This window comes from Garra rufa, chromosome 13, assembly GCF_049309525.1.
Source record: "Garra rufa chromosome 13, GarRuf1.0, whole genome shotgun sequence".
In the NCBI taxonomy this organism is placed as follows: Eukaryota; Metazoa; Chordata; class Actinopteri; order Cypriniformes; family Cyprinidae; genus Garra; species Garra rufa.
In genome coordinates, this window is record NC_133373.1 from 3755318 (window position 1) to 3771570 (window position 16253).

Sequence of the window (16253 nt, forward strand, 5' to 3'; positions counted from 1 at the left end):
AAATGTGAGATATAAACTCACAAATTCTGAGAAAATGTCACAATTGTGTTTATATCTCGCAATTATGAGTTTGTTTCTCGGAATTGTTTTACAATTTGAGCTAACTCATAACCGTGAGTTTACATCTGACAATTTCGAGAAAAAGTCATAATTGCATGATATAAACTCGCAGTTGTGAGAAAAAAGTCAGAAATATGGGGTTAAAATGTATATTCAATATTCTAATTAATGTATTAATATAATTATTAAATATATAATAATTATTATTATTTAATAGATAATATCAAATGTATTTTTAATACAGCCCATTTGGGTTTGGGATATATACACACCTATTTGACATTTTTCACTTGATCAATAAAAGCTTGAGAAAAAAAAATGTAGTTGATTTTATTTTATATTTTATTTTATTTTAATCTTATTGGAGACATTTGTAAAATAATAAATAGGTAAAAAGGTGTTTAAAAATGTGTCTGGTAGTGTATTTACTAGTTAAGTTTATATAACCAAATTTTGTATCGCCGTGCTCCGCTTTTATTTTGAAAAGCCACTCTGGCGCTATTATTGACTTTTATGTTGAAAAGCAGCTACGCGAGGGATTTTGATGTTTGCTTCCGCCTTCACAATCTTAAGTGCCTTTCCCAATCAAGCGAACTACTGAAAGTAAACTTATCAGTTTGTGTGGATCGTAAGTTATTTTAAATATAACCCTCGTCTATAACAGCACACACATGAGTTTTGATCTGTAATAACAGTTGAATGCTGGGCCTTTCCTTTACGAACATCTTTGGGGATAGTTTTACACACTTCAGAGACTGATTACTGAACAGGTTTGTACATTTCAACTCGATAAACAGTTGTTTTGACGTAAGCTCATAATGTTTAACGCTTGTCATATTTTCCTGGCAGTCCTTAAAAATGTGTTTATTATGGATACTGTCTGGAAGTCGTTACATCGTTGTGTTTTTCCCTCATGTTTAATGTTTTCTATTCTCTAAACATAAAACATCTTTCCACAAGTCAGAATGAGTTTGGCGGAGATCAATGAGAATGTGAAGCTGGCTAGAGAATACGCCCTGCTGGGGAACTACAGCTCTGCGGTGGTCTGTTATCAGGGGGTCCTGGAGCAGATCAAAAAATATCTCTATTCAGTCAGAGACACATCTCTGCAGCACAAATGGCAGCAGGTTAGAGTTCCTCCCTGTGTATTGTCTGGACGCATGATTCAGACTATTTAATGTTTTTCACTTGTTCTGACAGGATTGTGTCTCAAACCAGGTTTTGCAGGAGATAAATGAGGAAACTAAGCAAGTACGAGAGATCATGACAACACTTGAGAGCTTCCAGATGGAGTCCACACCATCCAAACCTAGCAGCTTTGGCCTGGAGAATGACATTATGCCTGTTCACGTGGAGCACAGGTACATGTTCACGTCTGGTTTCATTCTAAACAGTCATTACAGAGTCACACAAACTCTTTTACTCATGCAACAAAATGTGTGTGTAGTACATTTGAAGTAAGAATTCTGCATTTCAGCATAGGGCAGCATGATTCATAGACTATAACGTGGCAATTTGAGTTGTCAGACATCAAACTTTTCAGAATTTCAACCAGTCAGGTTTTCATCAGGCACCTAAATAGATTTTGCTTTTGCGACTTTTTAACTCACAATTCTAAAAAAAAAATTTTTTTAGAATTGCATGATACAAATGTACAATTTTTACAGGTGAGTTTATATCTCATAATTCTCACAATTTTCTCAGAATTGCGTGATATAAACTTATAAGTAAGAGAAATAGTCAAAATTGGAGAGATAAACTTTTTGACTTTTTTCTTGCCATAATTCTGACTATTTTTCTCAGAATTGTTATAAGTGTGAAGTCCAATTTTTGGAGGGTGGGGGATATGTTTTCAGAATTGGGAGTTAACTTTTCACATTCTGAGATAAAAAGTCACAATTCCAAGATGTAAACTCGCAATTCTGACTTTATAACTCGCACTTGTCTCAGAATTGTGTGATTATAAACTCATATTTAAGAGAAATAAAGTCTAAATTATGAGATGAAAAACTTGCTATTCTGACTTTTTTCTTACAATAATTCTGACTTTTTTTTTTTTCTTAGAATTGTGAGATTCACAGTTGTGAGTTATAAAGTTTAATTTTGGGAGTTTACATTTCACATTTCTGACTTAACTCACAATTGCTTTTTATGAAGATATGAACTCGCAATTCTGAGACAAAAAGTCCGAATTGTGAGTTTATGCTTTGCAATTTTGACTTTATAAGTCACTATTATGAGTTTATATCTCAATTATGAGAATTTTTTTTGTTCAGTGGTGGAAACGGGCTTCCATAGTATATGGACATCTACCTTTTTTGTTTGTTTTTGTTTTTTAATACAGCCCATTTGGGTTTGAGATATATACAGCTATTTGACATTTTTTCACTTTTCACTTGGCCAGTAAAAGCTAGTTTCTTCGTTTTATTTCCAGGACTGAAAAAATGTTTTTTATTATTTTATTTTATTTTATGGAGACATAAAAAAACAATAAATAGTAAAAGAAAAAAAGGGAAAAAAAAGGTTATTTAGTACTTTTTTTTTTCTCAGAATTCTGTGATATAAAAAATAAAGTGACATTTTCTCACAAATGCAAGACTTTTTTCCTCAGAATTGTGAGATACAAACTTGCAATTATGAGGTATAAAGTCTGATTTTGATGGGAAAAAAGCCATAATTGTGAGATGAAAAATTCGCAGTGACCTTTTGTGTAATTCAGTGGCGGAAATAGGCTTTCATAGTGTACGGACATTACCTTTTTTTAGAGATATAAACCTATTTGACTTTTTTTTTTCACTTGATAAATGAAAGCTTTAGAAACCTAAAATTTTATTTCATTTTAATTTATTTTTTTGTCTTATTTTGCAGACATTTGTAAAATAATTATCAGTACAAATATTATAATTTAAATAAGTAAACTTCACTTACATGAAAATCTACTTTTGTTTTAAGAGTCCTTATCCAGCATTTCAAACAAACTGTGTGGGAATCCTGTCTTTAGTAGCAGTTGTTAAGTTTCAAAGCCCCCATCTGCACCTCTGTCATGTGAATTAGATTAAGATCTGAATGGCGTCCCACCAGCCCTTCATACTCGTTCATAGCTCTCTTGAGGCTATTAAAGGTCTTTGAAGCTGGTTACATAAACCATAATCTGATTATGAAGTAACATTTGAATGAGCGATTATGTTAATTACGGACAAATCATTCCATTCACCAAAATGAAAATAAATTTGTTAAAAGGCACCATGTCCTAATACTACATGTATGTGTCTGTGTGTTTGTGAGCAGGCCGTCTCCATGTGTAGCACGGAAATCCTCCGGACCGCATAAAGACAGCAAAGGCCACGGGAACCGGTTGAGCGCCGGCCCCCGAAACCAATCACGACCCTCGCCGCGGGTTGTCAACGGTGAGAAGGGAAAACCTCAGAAAGGCAAAGAAAGGAAAGAAAACCTGTCCAAGCCAAAAGATGATAAGGTAAGAACATGTGGATCAATTTCCTATTTCTGCCCGATGTTTGAACAAGGCCTATTGTGTCATAAAGTGCTTGCACTCCCAATATTTACTCAGGATCAGATGCTTTTCGCTGTGTTAATGTTAGAAACCTGTGATACCAGTTTCTTACATCAAAGCAAACAGTTCAGAAAGAGTTAAGGAAAAAACATGCAAGTGTTTGCTTTGTACTCTTCACTATAAGCACTTTGGTTTTTGTCCAAAGTCTCAGAACCTTCAGGTCAGATCCTTTTGGCAGAGAAATAATAATAATAAAAAAGATTTGACAAAACACTCTGGTCTCTGTAGAACAAAGCGGAGGGAGTGGAGACGGAGGTGAGGAGGTTTGAAAGAGGAGGAGAGGACAAAGATCTGATTGAAACACTGGAGAGAGACATCATCTCACAAAACCCCAATGTCACATGGTGGGTTCATCTGCTTTCATAATGCTTTTCTCCAGAAGTGCTTCCATTTCTTATTTGTGACCCTGAACCACAAAAACAGTCTTAAGGGTCTATTTTTTCATCTAAAAGCTGAATAAATATGCTTTCCATTGATGCATGGTTTTGTTAGGATAGGACAATATTTGGCTGAGATACAACTATTTGATAATCTGGAATCTGAACATTTCCCAAATATTTAAATATTGAGAAATTGCCTTTAAAGTTGTCCAAATTAAGGTCTTAGCAATGCATATCACTAATCAAAAATTACATTTTGATATATATATATATATATATATATATATATATATATATATATACACACACACAGTAGGAAATTTACAAAATATCTTAATGGAACATGATCTTTACTTAATATCCTAATGATTTTTGGCATAAAAGAAAGGTGTATAATTTTGACACATGCAGTGTATTTTTGGCTATTGCTACAAATATACTCTTGAGACTGGTTTTGTGGTCCAGGGTCACATTTATTTTCTGAAATTTTCTCAGATTTTCTGAAATTAATTAGTCATAGATAATGTTTTTTGATATAGGGATGATATTGCTGACCTTGAGGAGGCTAAGAAGCTTTTAAAGGAAGCTGTGGTTCTGCCCATGTGGATGCCTGAGTTCTTTAAAGGAATAAGACGACCGTGGAAGGTAATCAAAAATACAGATTGAAAAAACAGTAATATTGCAAAATATTATTACAATTTGAAACAGCTGTGCTGCATTTCAGTATACTTTAAATATAATTTGTTCCTATGATCATAGCTGAATTTTCATCAGCCATTACTCCAATCTTCAGTGTCACATGATCCTTCGGAAATCACTGATCATTATTGTTTAATATTATTATCAATGTTGAAAACAGTTTTTCCTGCTTAATATTTCTTTCTTTTTTTTTAACCTGTAATACTTTTTCAGGATACCTCAATAAATAAAAAGTCAAAAAGAACAGCATTTATTCACAATTAAAATTGTAACAATATACATGACCATTCAAACGTTTTGAGGGCAGTACATTTTTGGGGTATTTTATATACTTTTATTTGGCAAGGATGTGTTACATTGATAAAGTAATAATAAAGATTGTTAGAAAAGATTCTATTGCTAGAAAATATTGCTATTTTAAATAAATGCTGTTCTTTTGAACTTTCTATTCATCAAATAATCCTAAAAAAGGATCAAAAAATATGAATCAGCACATCTGTTTCAAACATTGATGATAACAGAGTATCAAATCAGCATATTGAAATGATTTCTGAAGGATCATGTGACACTGAAGACTTCATATAATACAGTATATATGTAATATAGTATATTATATCCTGCACTGTGTGTATATATGCATTCTGTACTATATTTCTCATGCACACAATAACTGAACTCACATATGACTTCAGGGAGTGTTGATGGTGGGTCCGCCAGGCACAGGAAAGACATTGCTTGCCAAAGCGGTTGCCACTGAGTGCCGAACCACCTTCTTCAACGTGTCCTCCTCCACCCTCACCTCCAAATACAGAGGAGAGTCTGAAAAACTTGTGCGGCTGCTGTTTGAAATGGTAAAATGACTTCCTGCATTACCCCCTGTTAACACATGTAAATTAGTAGCCAGACTTGCTTTCTGTTTGATTACCATACATACATTTATGTGTGTTTACATGTTCATCCAGGCACGCTTTTATGCCCCCACCACCATCTTCATTGATGAGATAGACTCCATATGTAGCCGTAGAGGAAACTCAGAGGAACATGAAGCCAGCAGACGCGTCAAAGCTGAACTACTCGTCCAGATGGATGGTACTGCTTCGTACAAACTGTAGCTATGGCTTTAAATGTTATTAAAAGGATAATTCACCCCAAAAATATGTGATTGCAAACACATAAGACCTTTGTTATCCCTTTAATATTCTTTAATATTATCAATGTAATTGCACGTGCACTACTGCATGAGAAGAACATTTTAATTGAGCTGGATAATGAAACTAACTTTGCAACTGTTATTGAACTGAACTGAATCAACATCAAACTGATTTAAACTATATAAATGCTATTGCCTTTTGTAAAGCTGCTGATGAGAACTTTCTGTAATAGATCAACTTCAAACTTAATTGAGCTGGATAATGACACTTCTCTTCTGTAGAGTTGCTTTACTACTAAAAATGAATTTTCAGTTTTCACTTGATCTATGAAAGCTTGAGAAACCTTGAGTTTTTTTTTTTTTTTTTTTTCATTTTATTTTCAGGACTGAAATTTAATATTTTTTCATTTTATCTTATTTATTTATTATTTTTTGTTTAATTTAGTTTTTTTATTAAAAGAAATTAATAGTAAAAAAATTTATTTAAATGAGTTGATTTTATGTGTACAATTTATTACAATTTTCACAGAATTAAGTCTTTAACTCAGAACTCACAATTATGACTTTTTTTTTTTTTTTAAGAATTGTGATATAAAATCTTATTTGTGTGTTATGAAGTCAGAATTGTGTGATATAAAGTATAAAATTTTGAGTTTGTGTCACGCAATTGTAAAAAAAAAAAAAAAAAAGTCAGAATTGTGAGATAAAAAGTTGCAATTTACCTTTTTTTATTTTTTTTTATTCTGTGGCGGAAATGGGCGTCCATAGTGTACGGACACCTACCTTCTTCTTTTTTTTTTTTTTCTTTCTTTCTTTTTTTAATACAGCCCATTTTGCTCATATACAACTATTTGACTTTTTTTTTCACTTGATCAAAGAAATCGTAAGAAACCTGAGTTTTTACTTTTTTTTTTTTTTTTTTTTTTTTAAGGATTAAAGGAGTTTCATAATTGATACATTTTAGAACATTTGCAACATTCCCGTTTTATTTATCTCAAGCTGCTCTAAAAGAAAACCCCACTAAATACACCTCTCGTGTTTCCAGGTGTAGGTGGGACGTCTGAAAATGACCCTTCAAAAATGGTCATGGTTTTGGCAGCCACCAACTTCCCATGGGACATTGATGAAGCTCTAAGACGCAGACTGGAGAAGAGAATTTACATCCCACTGCCCTCAGGTATTCAAAATTACCCAGAATCCTCACTCATCATACTGTATTAAAAGAATAGTCACCCAAAAATGAAAATTGTGTCGTTAATTACTCACCACCATGTCATTCCAAACCCGTAAGACATTTGTTCATCTTTGGAACACAGATATTTAATTTCTGACCCTGCATAGAAAGCAACACATCTGACACATTGTACGGACATTGAACATTGTTGCTGTCTACGAAGGGTCATAAAGCTCTTGATTTCATCAAAAATATCTTCATTTGTGTTACGAAGATGAACAAAAGTCTTACAGGTTTTGAACAACATGAGGGTGAAAAATCAATGAGACAGTTGTTATATTCGTGTGAACTATCCCTTTAAGCATTGTCAGCTTAATACGTCTCAACTAATGGAACTATCTGAAATCATTTGTGTTACTGTAGCTAAAGGAAGAGTGGAGTTACTCAAGATCAGTCTGAAGGAGCTGGAGCTGGCCAATGATGTCAACATGGACAAGATCGCTGTGCAAATGGAGGGATACTCTGGTGCTGACATAACCAACGTTTGCAGGTGCAGCCCTTTGTCTGAAACCTGAAATTATCTTCAATGTTTAAACTGCCACAATTATACAAGTGATGCATTGTTTTTCAATAATTGCAGAGATGCCTCCCTGATGGCAATGAGAAGACGGATTGAGGGTTTGACCCCTGAGGAGATACGAAACTTGTCAAAAGATGAGATGCACATGCCCACCACGATGGAGGACTTTGAGACGGCACTCACGAAAGTGTCCAAGTCTGTATCTGCTACTGACCTAGAAAAATACGAGAAGTGGATAGCGGAGTTTGGCTCCTGCTGATGAAGCCAAAGAACCTCTTTATAGTCACCGTTAGCACTTTGAAAGACTGAGGGGCCAGTTTCAGTAAATCTCGGACCAGGATGAGGTGTGTATGAGTGTACAGATTCATAGAAATAGTTTGAATGGTTTTACACCTACAGGACTTCTTTCAGAGCTGATTGGCTCAGGTTAAGCTTTGTTTTGCGCTGAAGTTCACTCACATTAAAATGAATGTGTAAGGATGAAGGCTGAACTAATTATCCGGTAAATCCAGAGAGCTGGAGGCCTTTTAACAACCAGCTTTATGATGTGTTGCCTTACTGTAGTATGTACAGAGTAAAATCACTGCCAAAGACCAGCTGTTGCCTCCAAATGCTACTTTAGGTGAAAAGCTATGCAAGATAATAGGTTTACTGTTTCTATACCACTGTGGTTGATTTAAAGGCCAAAGTTTTGAGCGTTGGACAATTGTCTTAACAGTGATGAGACCAGAGTGTCATAAAGGTGTGTTCTGCACTTGACTTTTAAAAACACTATGGAACCGGTTTCTGGTTTCTTCTCATTAGTGACATTCCATTGCAATGATCAAGTTGTCAAATTATATATTTTGTTGAATAAATATTTTTTAAATTTGAAAAGACTCAGCGAGACAAACTCATTTCTGCAGCATTTACTCACATGTGAAGAAAAACAAGTCATAACACTTAACATAACACAGAAAATGACTGGTTTATTAACAGCCATTTACAAGGCTACAATGAAATGTATGCTTGAAATGTTGTAAATGCAAAGGGGAATACTTTTAACAGACTGCTCAGGCTGAAGTGTACAAGTTTTCATTTCAGTTCATTCATTTAATGCAAGTCAAAGTTGAAATGTATTGCTGGCGTGCATGCTTAACATAACAGGCAATACCTGAAGCAACATGAATATTAACAATAAACAACATTAAGCAACGTAGAGTTTCATACAAGCCATTTAAAAATAGAGAAATAAGAAATAATCCATTTAAATAATGTGGACAGTTGAAAAATTGGTTAAAGATATTTTGCTGGTTTTTCACATTAACCTAAATGGATTTTTTTTTTGTCCATTTTTTTTGGTGCTATACCCATTATAATGTCACTTTCATACAACAGGCAATAGCCATTCCTAGTGTTACCATAAAACAACCACTTTAGTGGGAAAAAGGCAGGGACGTTTTAGGAACTTTAAATGCGTGCACCTCAAAACGTAGTGAAAATATAAAAGCTGATTATGCTGTTAAACCGACACAGATGTGAAAATAGAAATCTGTTTCATTAGGAAATGTCAGGGAATCTTTTTTTTTCTTTTAAAGTGCTACATTGAAATCATTGGTACTGTCGACCAAATAAAGCCACGTAACCAACCCGATGAGAACGCATCCGTCACTTTTCTATCAAAATGCTTTTTTCTGTCGTTTGTCCTTCCATGTTCTCTATTAGGCTTTGCTTTTCATCATCGGGCATCAGAGTCTCTGGATTCAGATGAAAGATTCCCCTAAGAAAGACAGAAAAGAAACATGATTTACACTGTATTCTACCTTCTAATGAACAGGTTTGACTACTTTAGTCATTTCCATGAGTGCACATCATGCCTCCGATTTCACAAACAAGGCTTAAGCCTAGTCCTAGACTAAAATGCAAGTCTGAGCTGTTTCAACTAAAAGAAACTTGCTCTGACTGATCTAAAAATATATTTTGTCTTAAGATGCACACCAGTAAAGTTTTTTTTCTAAGCAGGTTTATAAAATGACTTAAATGCCCTAATTGAACTATGGGCTAATCCTGGCTTAATCTAAGCCCTGTCTGTGAAACCGGGCCTTAATGTTTAAGCATATAATGATATTCTAGAGAATTGTTTGCTTCTAATTTTAGAGCAGTTTGAACAGAACCCTTTCTATTCCAACATGACAATGCCTCTGTGTATAAGGCAAGGTTCATAGAGAAATGATTGCTCAGTCAGTGTGGCAAAACTTGACTTGTCTGTATAAAGCCAAATCCTAATCCCAGTTGAACCACTCTGGTGTGACTTTAAATGCAGACCTTGAGCCACCAATGACTTGTACATACACTATATAGACAAAAGTATTGGGACACCTCCTTCTTTAAAACAGAAAAAGGCACTTCAAAACTGTGGCAACAAAGACAAAAGCATAATTCATGCATTTAAAAATTGTATTTCCATCTTTGTTGCAACCATTTTGGTCTAAAATGACTATACCCGTATGTACAAGTCATTGGTGTTTGGTGATGAGTTTTTGGCTCAAGGTCTGCATTTAAAGTCACACCAGAGGTGTTTAACTGGGATTAGGACTTTGCTTTATGCAAAACAGTCAAGTTCTTTCAATCATTTCTGTTTGAACCTTGCTTTATACACAGATGCACTGTCATGTTAGAATATAAAGGGTTGTGTTCAAACTGTTGCTATACAATTAGAAGCACACAATTTCCTAAAATATCATTATATGCTTAAATATTAAGATTTGTACTCATGGAAATGACTAAAGTAGTTAAACCTGTTTTGGCAGTACTTTTGGCAATATAATGTATTATTTAAACAGCTGTATGCCACTGCGTTTATGTCTGTAGTACCAAATAGCCATGCATTTAATACAGGGCCTGTTGAGAAGCACATTAACAGGGTGGTGCAGGGTTGTACCTTTGTTCACAGGATGGAAACACAAAATCCAGGATCTTAATGATGACAGCTGAACCTGCAACACCAACCACCACCACCCACATGATCAATAAGAAGAGCGGGACAGAATCAGACCAGAAGCGCCTCAGTTTATCTCTCAGTCCTTCGACCCACTGACACGCCACCTGCACACAAACACAATAAAATGACATGAGGAAAATTAGGAAATTAAGGATATCCTGAGTAACATTATACATGTATACATTAAATTGCATTCTTAATTATATACACATTTAAAAAATTGGGGACAGTATGTTTTTTTACTATGTTGTAGGTCTCATGTGCTCATCAAAGCTGCATTTATTTAATAAATAACAGTAAAAAAAAAAAAAAGAAAAACTGCAAAAAAAAAATTTACAATTTAAAATAACTCTTCTATTTGAATATATTTTAAAATGTATTCCCGTAATAGCGATGCTGAAGTGTCAGCATCATTACTCCAGTCTTCAGTGTCACATGATCATTCTAATATGCTGATTTGCTGTTCAAGCAACATTTATTAACATTAATATTGAAAACAGATATGCTGCTTAATATTTTTGTGGAAACTTGACTTTTTTCTAGATTCTTTACTGAATACAAAGTTCCAAAAAAAGATTATTTTGTAACCACATAAATGTCTTTATATTATTTTTAAAATATATTTATTATTTATGATTATAATTAATATAATTAAATAATTAGATTATTTTTGTTTTTATTTTTTTATATTTCATAGACTCCTTTTACATAGTATATTGTGTTATAGTTAAATATATTATATAAAATGCTATACTATATAAAAGATGTCTCTTCTGCACATAAAGGCAACATTTATTTGATCAAAAACATAGTAATATTGTGAAATATTACTGGAATTTAAAATAATATTTTTCTATTTTAATATACTTTAAAATCTCATTTATTTCTGTGATGCAAAGCTGAATTTTCAGCATCATTACTCCAGTCTTCAGTGTCACATGATCCTTCAGAAATCATTCTAATATGCCGATTTATTATCCATGTTGGAAATAGCTTAATATCTTTTAAACCTGCGATACATTTTTCAGGATTATTTGATGAATAAAATCTTAAAAAGCACAGCATTTATTTAAAATGGAAATCCTTTCTAACAACATACACTATTGTTCAAAACTCTAGGGTCATTAAATCGTCTTCTTTTTAAAAATAAATTAATTAATTAATACTTTTATTCAGCTTTTATTTCTGTTGATGAAAAAAGATATAGTAAAGTCTTATATTGTTAGAAAAAAATTCAAATGTTGGTTCTTTTTAACTTTTTATTCATCAAAAAAACAAATCCTGAAAAAGAATCTCAGGTGTTTGCAACATTGATAATAAATCAGCATTTTAGAATGATTTCTGAAGGATCAGACAATGATGCTGAAAATTCAGCGTTGCATCACAGGAATAAATTAGATTTTAAAGTACATTAAACACAAAGCTGGTATTTCAAATGGCAACAGTTTTCACAACATTACAGTTTTTTCTTTTTTTTTTTTTGATCAAATAAATGCAGCCTTGAAAGACTTCTTTAAAAAAACATTACAAATCTTACTGATCCCAAGCTTTTGAAAGACAGCATATGTTGCAGTACACAGTCACTTACACTGTAGGAGGACATGGACCCACTTAGGGGAGGCTCAAGCAGCAAGGAATCTGAAGTCCTTTCCTCTTCCTCTCTGGACTTGTACAGGGTTTCAGGGTCCATCCGCAAGGGTGTTTCAGGAAGTTTCCCCGGAGCGGCGATCTCCTCCTGAGTGGTCTCTGCATGTTTGAGGAGATAGTGGCTGGTGGTGTTAAGCACTTGGTCTTCAACTGTAAAGACAGAAAATTACTCACTGAAACCTTTCCAGTTAAAACATCGAACGAGAGGCATTTTACTCCACAAATCTACCTGTATGAGGTATGGACGCATTAGTCACAAAGACATCGCTCTCTCTTGGGATGCCTGAGAACTTGCTTCTTGATGAAGAGTGCATCCTGATCACCTGCGAGATGATCTCAAAGCTCTGGTTCCACAGGATCTCCACCTCATATGTGTTTGGCTGCTGGACCTACAAAATGTATGACATTAAGTACTTTGGATTAAAGCTGGGTCATTCCACATCAAAAGATAGATATTTATAGTGATGAAAGCCAAAATATTAAATGTTACTGATGAATATTTACTGAGTAATCCACGATTTTGTCAAAATGGACAAAATGGCAATTTTCACCTTAGATTTAGAGTCAAGTTACAGGGGGGTAAAAATGACTTCAGAAAGATTGCAACATCATTATCTTACTTTTAGACAGAGATTGGTAGCTCTATTAGTAAAATCTGTTGACTTTAGCAATCTTTGTTGCATTATGTGCCAATGGTGGCCAATCAAAAATGGGGAAACAGCACTTTTCAAGTTTTTCTCTAAAGTTTGCATGCTTATAACTCAAGAAGTATTAAATATATTTAAATTCCCTTTTAGATATCGGGTCTTAACAAACTTTCCTTTTGGCATCTTTATTTTTAACGCTTTATGAGATTCGGTTTCAGAGATATTGGAATTTCAATATGGCTCCAGGATAAATCGTTACAATTTACACATTTTCAGTGGTCAAAAACCAAATGTGGGTCAGTTTGAAAAAAATATAATACTTTTTTCTTTTAAAAACGAATGTCTGAAGAAAAAAATTATGTTAAAACTATAGATTAATCTTGTTTCTTTCGGTCAAGACAACTGCATTGTGTACCCGCGTGCCATAAATGTGCTTTTTCCAAGGTTTGAGTGCCTATAACTCAAGCAGCATTAAAAATATCAAAATATGATTTTAGATTATAGTTATTCATATACATTCCCTTTACAGTCTTAATTTCCAAGGCTCTACATTGTTTAGTCCTAGAGATATGGGGACCTAAATGAGGGTCCATGTCCAAATTGTTGAATTTTACCCATTTTCAGTGATAGAAAACCAAATGTTGGTCACTCTGTATACAGCTGATACTTATTTTTATTTATGTCTGAAGAAGAAATAATGTTGAAATAAGAATTGTATCTTATTTTTTCTATCAAAACAATTCATAAATATTCTTTTTCCAAAATGTGTGTGCCTGTAACTTAAGTAATATTAAAGTTATCTTAATATGACTTTACATTTTGGTTCTTAAGAAACTTTTCTTTTGGAATCTTAATTTTTAAGGCCCTGTATGGTTTAATCCCAGAGATATTGATATTGAGATCACAGTGGAGCTCCATATTTAGTATGCTAGTATTCTTCAGCTGTCAGTCATCATTTATAGAGTAATGATTATTACCTTTTCATCTGCCAGCTGGATTATCTCCTGATTTAGGAAGAGTAACAGAAGCTGCTTTCCAGCAACACTCTGAACATATGACTGTGTCGCCATCAGCCTCAGCTCACTGCTGACCAACCCATCCGCTGGATTACTAGAGCTCACATTAGAGCCATCCACTGCCAAATCAAAGAAAAAAGGAACATTTTACAATAACTTTCTGTTGCTTACAGCTTTCACCCAAAATTCAAATGTAATCACTCTTAAGCCATCCAAGATATGGAGTTTGTTTCTTCATCAGAACAGTTTTGTAAAAATTTAGCATTGCAACACTTGCACACCAATGGATCCTCTGAAGTGAATGAGTTCAAACAGCTGATAAAAACATCATATTAATCCATGACCATTTAAAAACTGAAAACAATGGAAACAAGACTCATAAACTACTAAACAACAAACTGGAGTCTTATGGATTACTTGTGGATTATAGAAGGTTTGCACTTGCATTATGATTTGGTCAGTTACCCGGATGCACGGACATATTGGAGATACTCGCATGTAAACAACATTGCATGCTTAAAGTACTACTGAATACGTTGTTCTGCTAATTTATGCTGTAAAGGCCATTAATAAAATGTGTGGAAGCTGCCAAATCACATAGAGAAGGACTTAGTAAGCAGGAAAGAGCGCAATAGTTTGACAAATTAAAGTAAAGTTAATAGGTGGTAAAGATAGGTATGAGCAGTATTCATTAAAATATTAGTCTAATATTTCACCTACGGAAACAATCAGAACAAACATGAATGTTGACAAGATATTTGCCTTGGAAAACCTCAGTTTGGCCAACCATAAACGCCTTTTTGCTGCAGTGCTCAGACAGTTTTTTGCACTCTTCTCCTTGATTTGTTATAACTTTTGACAGACTATAGAACTCCAAATGTTTTTCCCGGTCTGATTGATTAGTACAGCCCAAAACACGACAGTAATTGATCATTTTTAGCAGCAATAACCAGGTTCAAGTTCTGTTTGGTTCAAAAATCATTAGGATATTAAGTAAAAATCATGTTCCAATGAAGATATTTTGTAAATGTCCTACTGTAAATATACCTAAACTTAATTTTTGATTAGTAGTATGCATTGCTAAGAACTTCATTTGGACAACTTTAAAGCCCATTTTCTTAGTATTTTGATTTTTTTGCACCCTCAAATTTCAGATTTTCAAATAGCTGTATCTCAGCCAAATATTTAGATTTATCCTAACAAGCCATACATCAATGGGAAGCTTATTTATTCAGCTTCCAGATGAAACATAAATCTTGATTTCTGTGGTCCAGGGTCACAAACGTGGAAATGAACATGAAATATCATAATGTATTTTTCATTGTTAGTTCATCAGACGTTAAAACGCAGGAATAAATTTAACTAACACATTTAGAAAAGAAAGAAAACAAACATACATACACAATAGAGCAGGACATGTCATTCTTGTGACTCCTGAAGGCTTGAGAGGAGCTCCATTAATGAATGTTTCATTGTCCAAAACACCTACATTTAAATTTAGCTGAAAGAAGGGATGAGACATCATTTTAAACAACCAATCCTTTACAAAACAATACACCATTTCCAAAATGACTAGTGTAATTATTCCACGAGTTATTATCTTACCTGTACACTGTATTTAGTCTGGTTAGTTTCACTAACCGCTGTCACATTTAACACAACCGTTCCCTGTCAAACAAACAAACCACAGACACAATATTGACGAACATATTGTTTACATGATTCTGACTTGACTGTCCTCCTGAGCTGAGGTTTTCGTGAACCGTGAACCGTGAATATTAAACCGACGATTTCTTTAAAGGTGTCAATCATAACATAGTGTAAGCGTCTTAAAAAAAACAAATAAATGTATATTCACTTGGCGGATATATCTATGCTAAGACTGTGTATACTGCTAACGTTACACGTGAATGGATCAGAAAGACATTAAACTACTTCATAATATATGTAATGTCACCCACCGTGGCTATTTGTTTCGACTGTGCATTTGCCAGGACACACAAGATGCTTAAATAAACCACCGATAAATGTATTTTCCATTTAGACGCCATTTTTTAACAACGCTAGATATCAACAATACGTGAATTAAAATGCGCGCATGACGCTCTGCGCGTCATTACGTAATTTGACGTAACGTAGTTTTGTTGTTGAGAGTTTTGAGCCACCTATTGGATATTAGGAGTACTACAGGAAGCTTAATATAATTATACATTTTTAGTCCTTTTTTTGTCAGATGAATCCCTTTGAATAGTTATTTAGGTAAGGCATACAGTTTTGCGCTTTCACTGTTACGACATTTCAATTCATTTTTTAATTAAAAGCAATTTTATTGATTAAAACTATAATACA

The 16253-nt window shown here is 33.8% G+C and overlaps 2 protein-coding genes across 3 annotated transcripts; one reads left to right on the forward strand and one right to left on the reverse strand.

Annotated features, from left to right (window-relative positions):
• Window positions 1-632: 632 nt before the first annotated feature.
• On the forward strand, window positions 633-8490 carry katna1 (katanin p60 (ATPase containing) subunit A 1). Of its 2 annotated transcripts, none has more exons than XM_073853121.1 (11): window positions 633-830; window positions 1021-1187; window positions 1279-1421; window positions 3349-3535; window positions 3860-3975; window positions 4551-4656; window positions 5403-5561; window positions 5673-5799; window positions 6906-7037; window positions 7458-7584; window positions 7675-8490. In XM_073853121.1, the coding sequence occupies exons 2-11, from the start codon at window positions 1026-1028 to the stop codon at window positions 7871-7873; spliced, it is 1458 nt and encodes a 485-aa protein (XP_073709222.1). In that variant the 5' UTR covers window positions 633-830; window positions 1021-1025; the 3' UTR covers window positions 7874-8490. The 2 variants fall into 2 exon arrangements, with proteins under 2 accessions (XP_073709222.1, XP_073709221.1); XM_073853120.1 differs by having other exon boundaries at window positions 1025-1187.
• Window positions 8491-8507: 17 nt separating this feature from the next.
• Window positions 8508-16003, reverse strand: ginm1 (glycoprotein integral membrane 1). Its single transcript, XM_073853122.1, has 8 exons — window positions 15866-16003; window positions 15510-15572; window positions 15306-15405; window positions 13866-14023; window positions 12471-12630; window positions 12183-12391; window positions 10535-10698; window positions 8508-9373 (listed from the first exon to the last, which is right to left on the reverse strand). Exons 1-8 carry the CDS (start codon window positions 15953-15955, stop codon window positions 9262-9264), a joined length of 1056 nt encoding a protein of 351 aa, XP_073709223.1. The 5' UTR covers window positions 15956-16003; the 3' UTR covers window positions 8508-9261.
• Window positions 16004-16253: the final 250 nt, after the last annotated feature.

Coding starts and splice junctions, on each gene's coding strand:
- katna1 (XM_073853121.1), top strand. CDS start 1,026: ATGAGTTTGGCGGAGATCAATGAGAATGTGAAGCTGGCTAGAGAATAC. Junction 1,188..1,278: donor TGCAGCACAAATGGCAGCAG/GTTAGAGTTCCT, acceptor GTCTCAAACCAG/GTTTTGCAGGAGATAAATGA. Junction 7,038..7,457: donor TTACATCCCACTGCCCTCAG/GTATTCAAAATT, acceptor GTGTTACTGTAG/CTAAAGGAAGAGTGGAGTTA.
- ginm1 (XM_073853122.1), bottom strand. CDS start 15,955: ATGGCGTCTAAATGGAAAATACATTTATCGGTGGTTTATTTAAGCATC. Junction 15,573..15,865: donor AGTCGAAACAAATAGCCACG/GTGGGTGACATT, acceptor TTTGTTTGACAG/GGAACGGTTGTGTTAAATGT. Junction 14,024..15,305: donor GACATGTCCTGCTCTATTGT/GTATGTATGTTT, acceptor TTGATTTGGCAG/TGGATGGCTCTAATGTGAGC.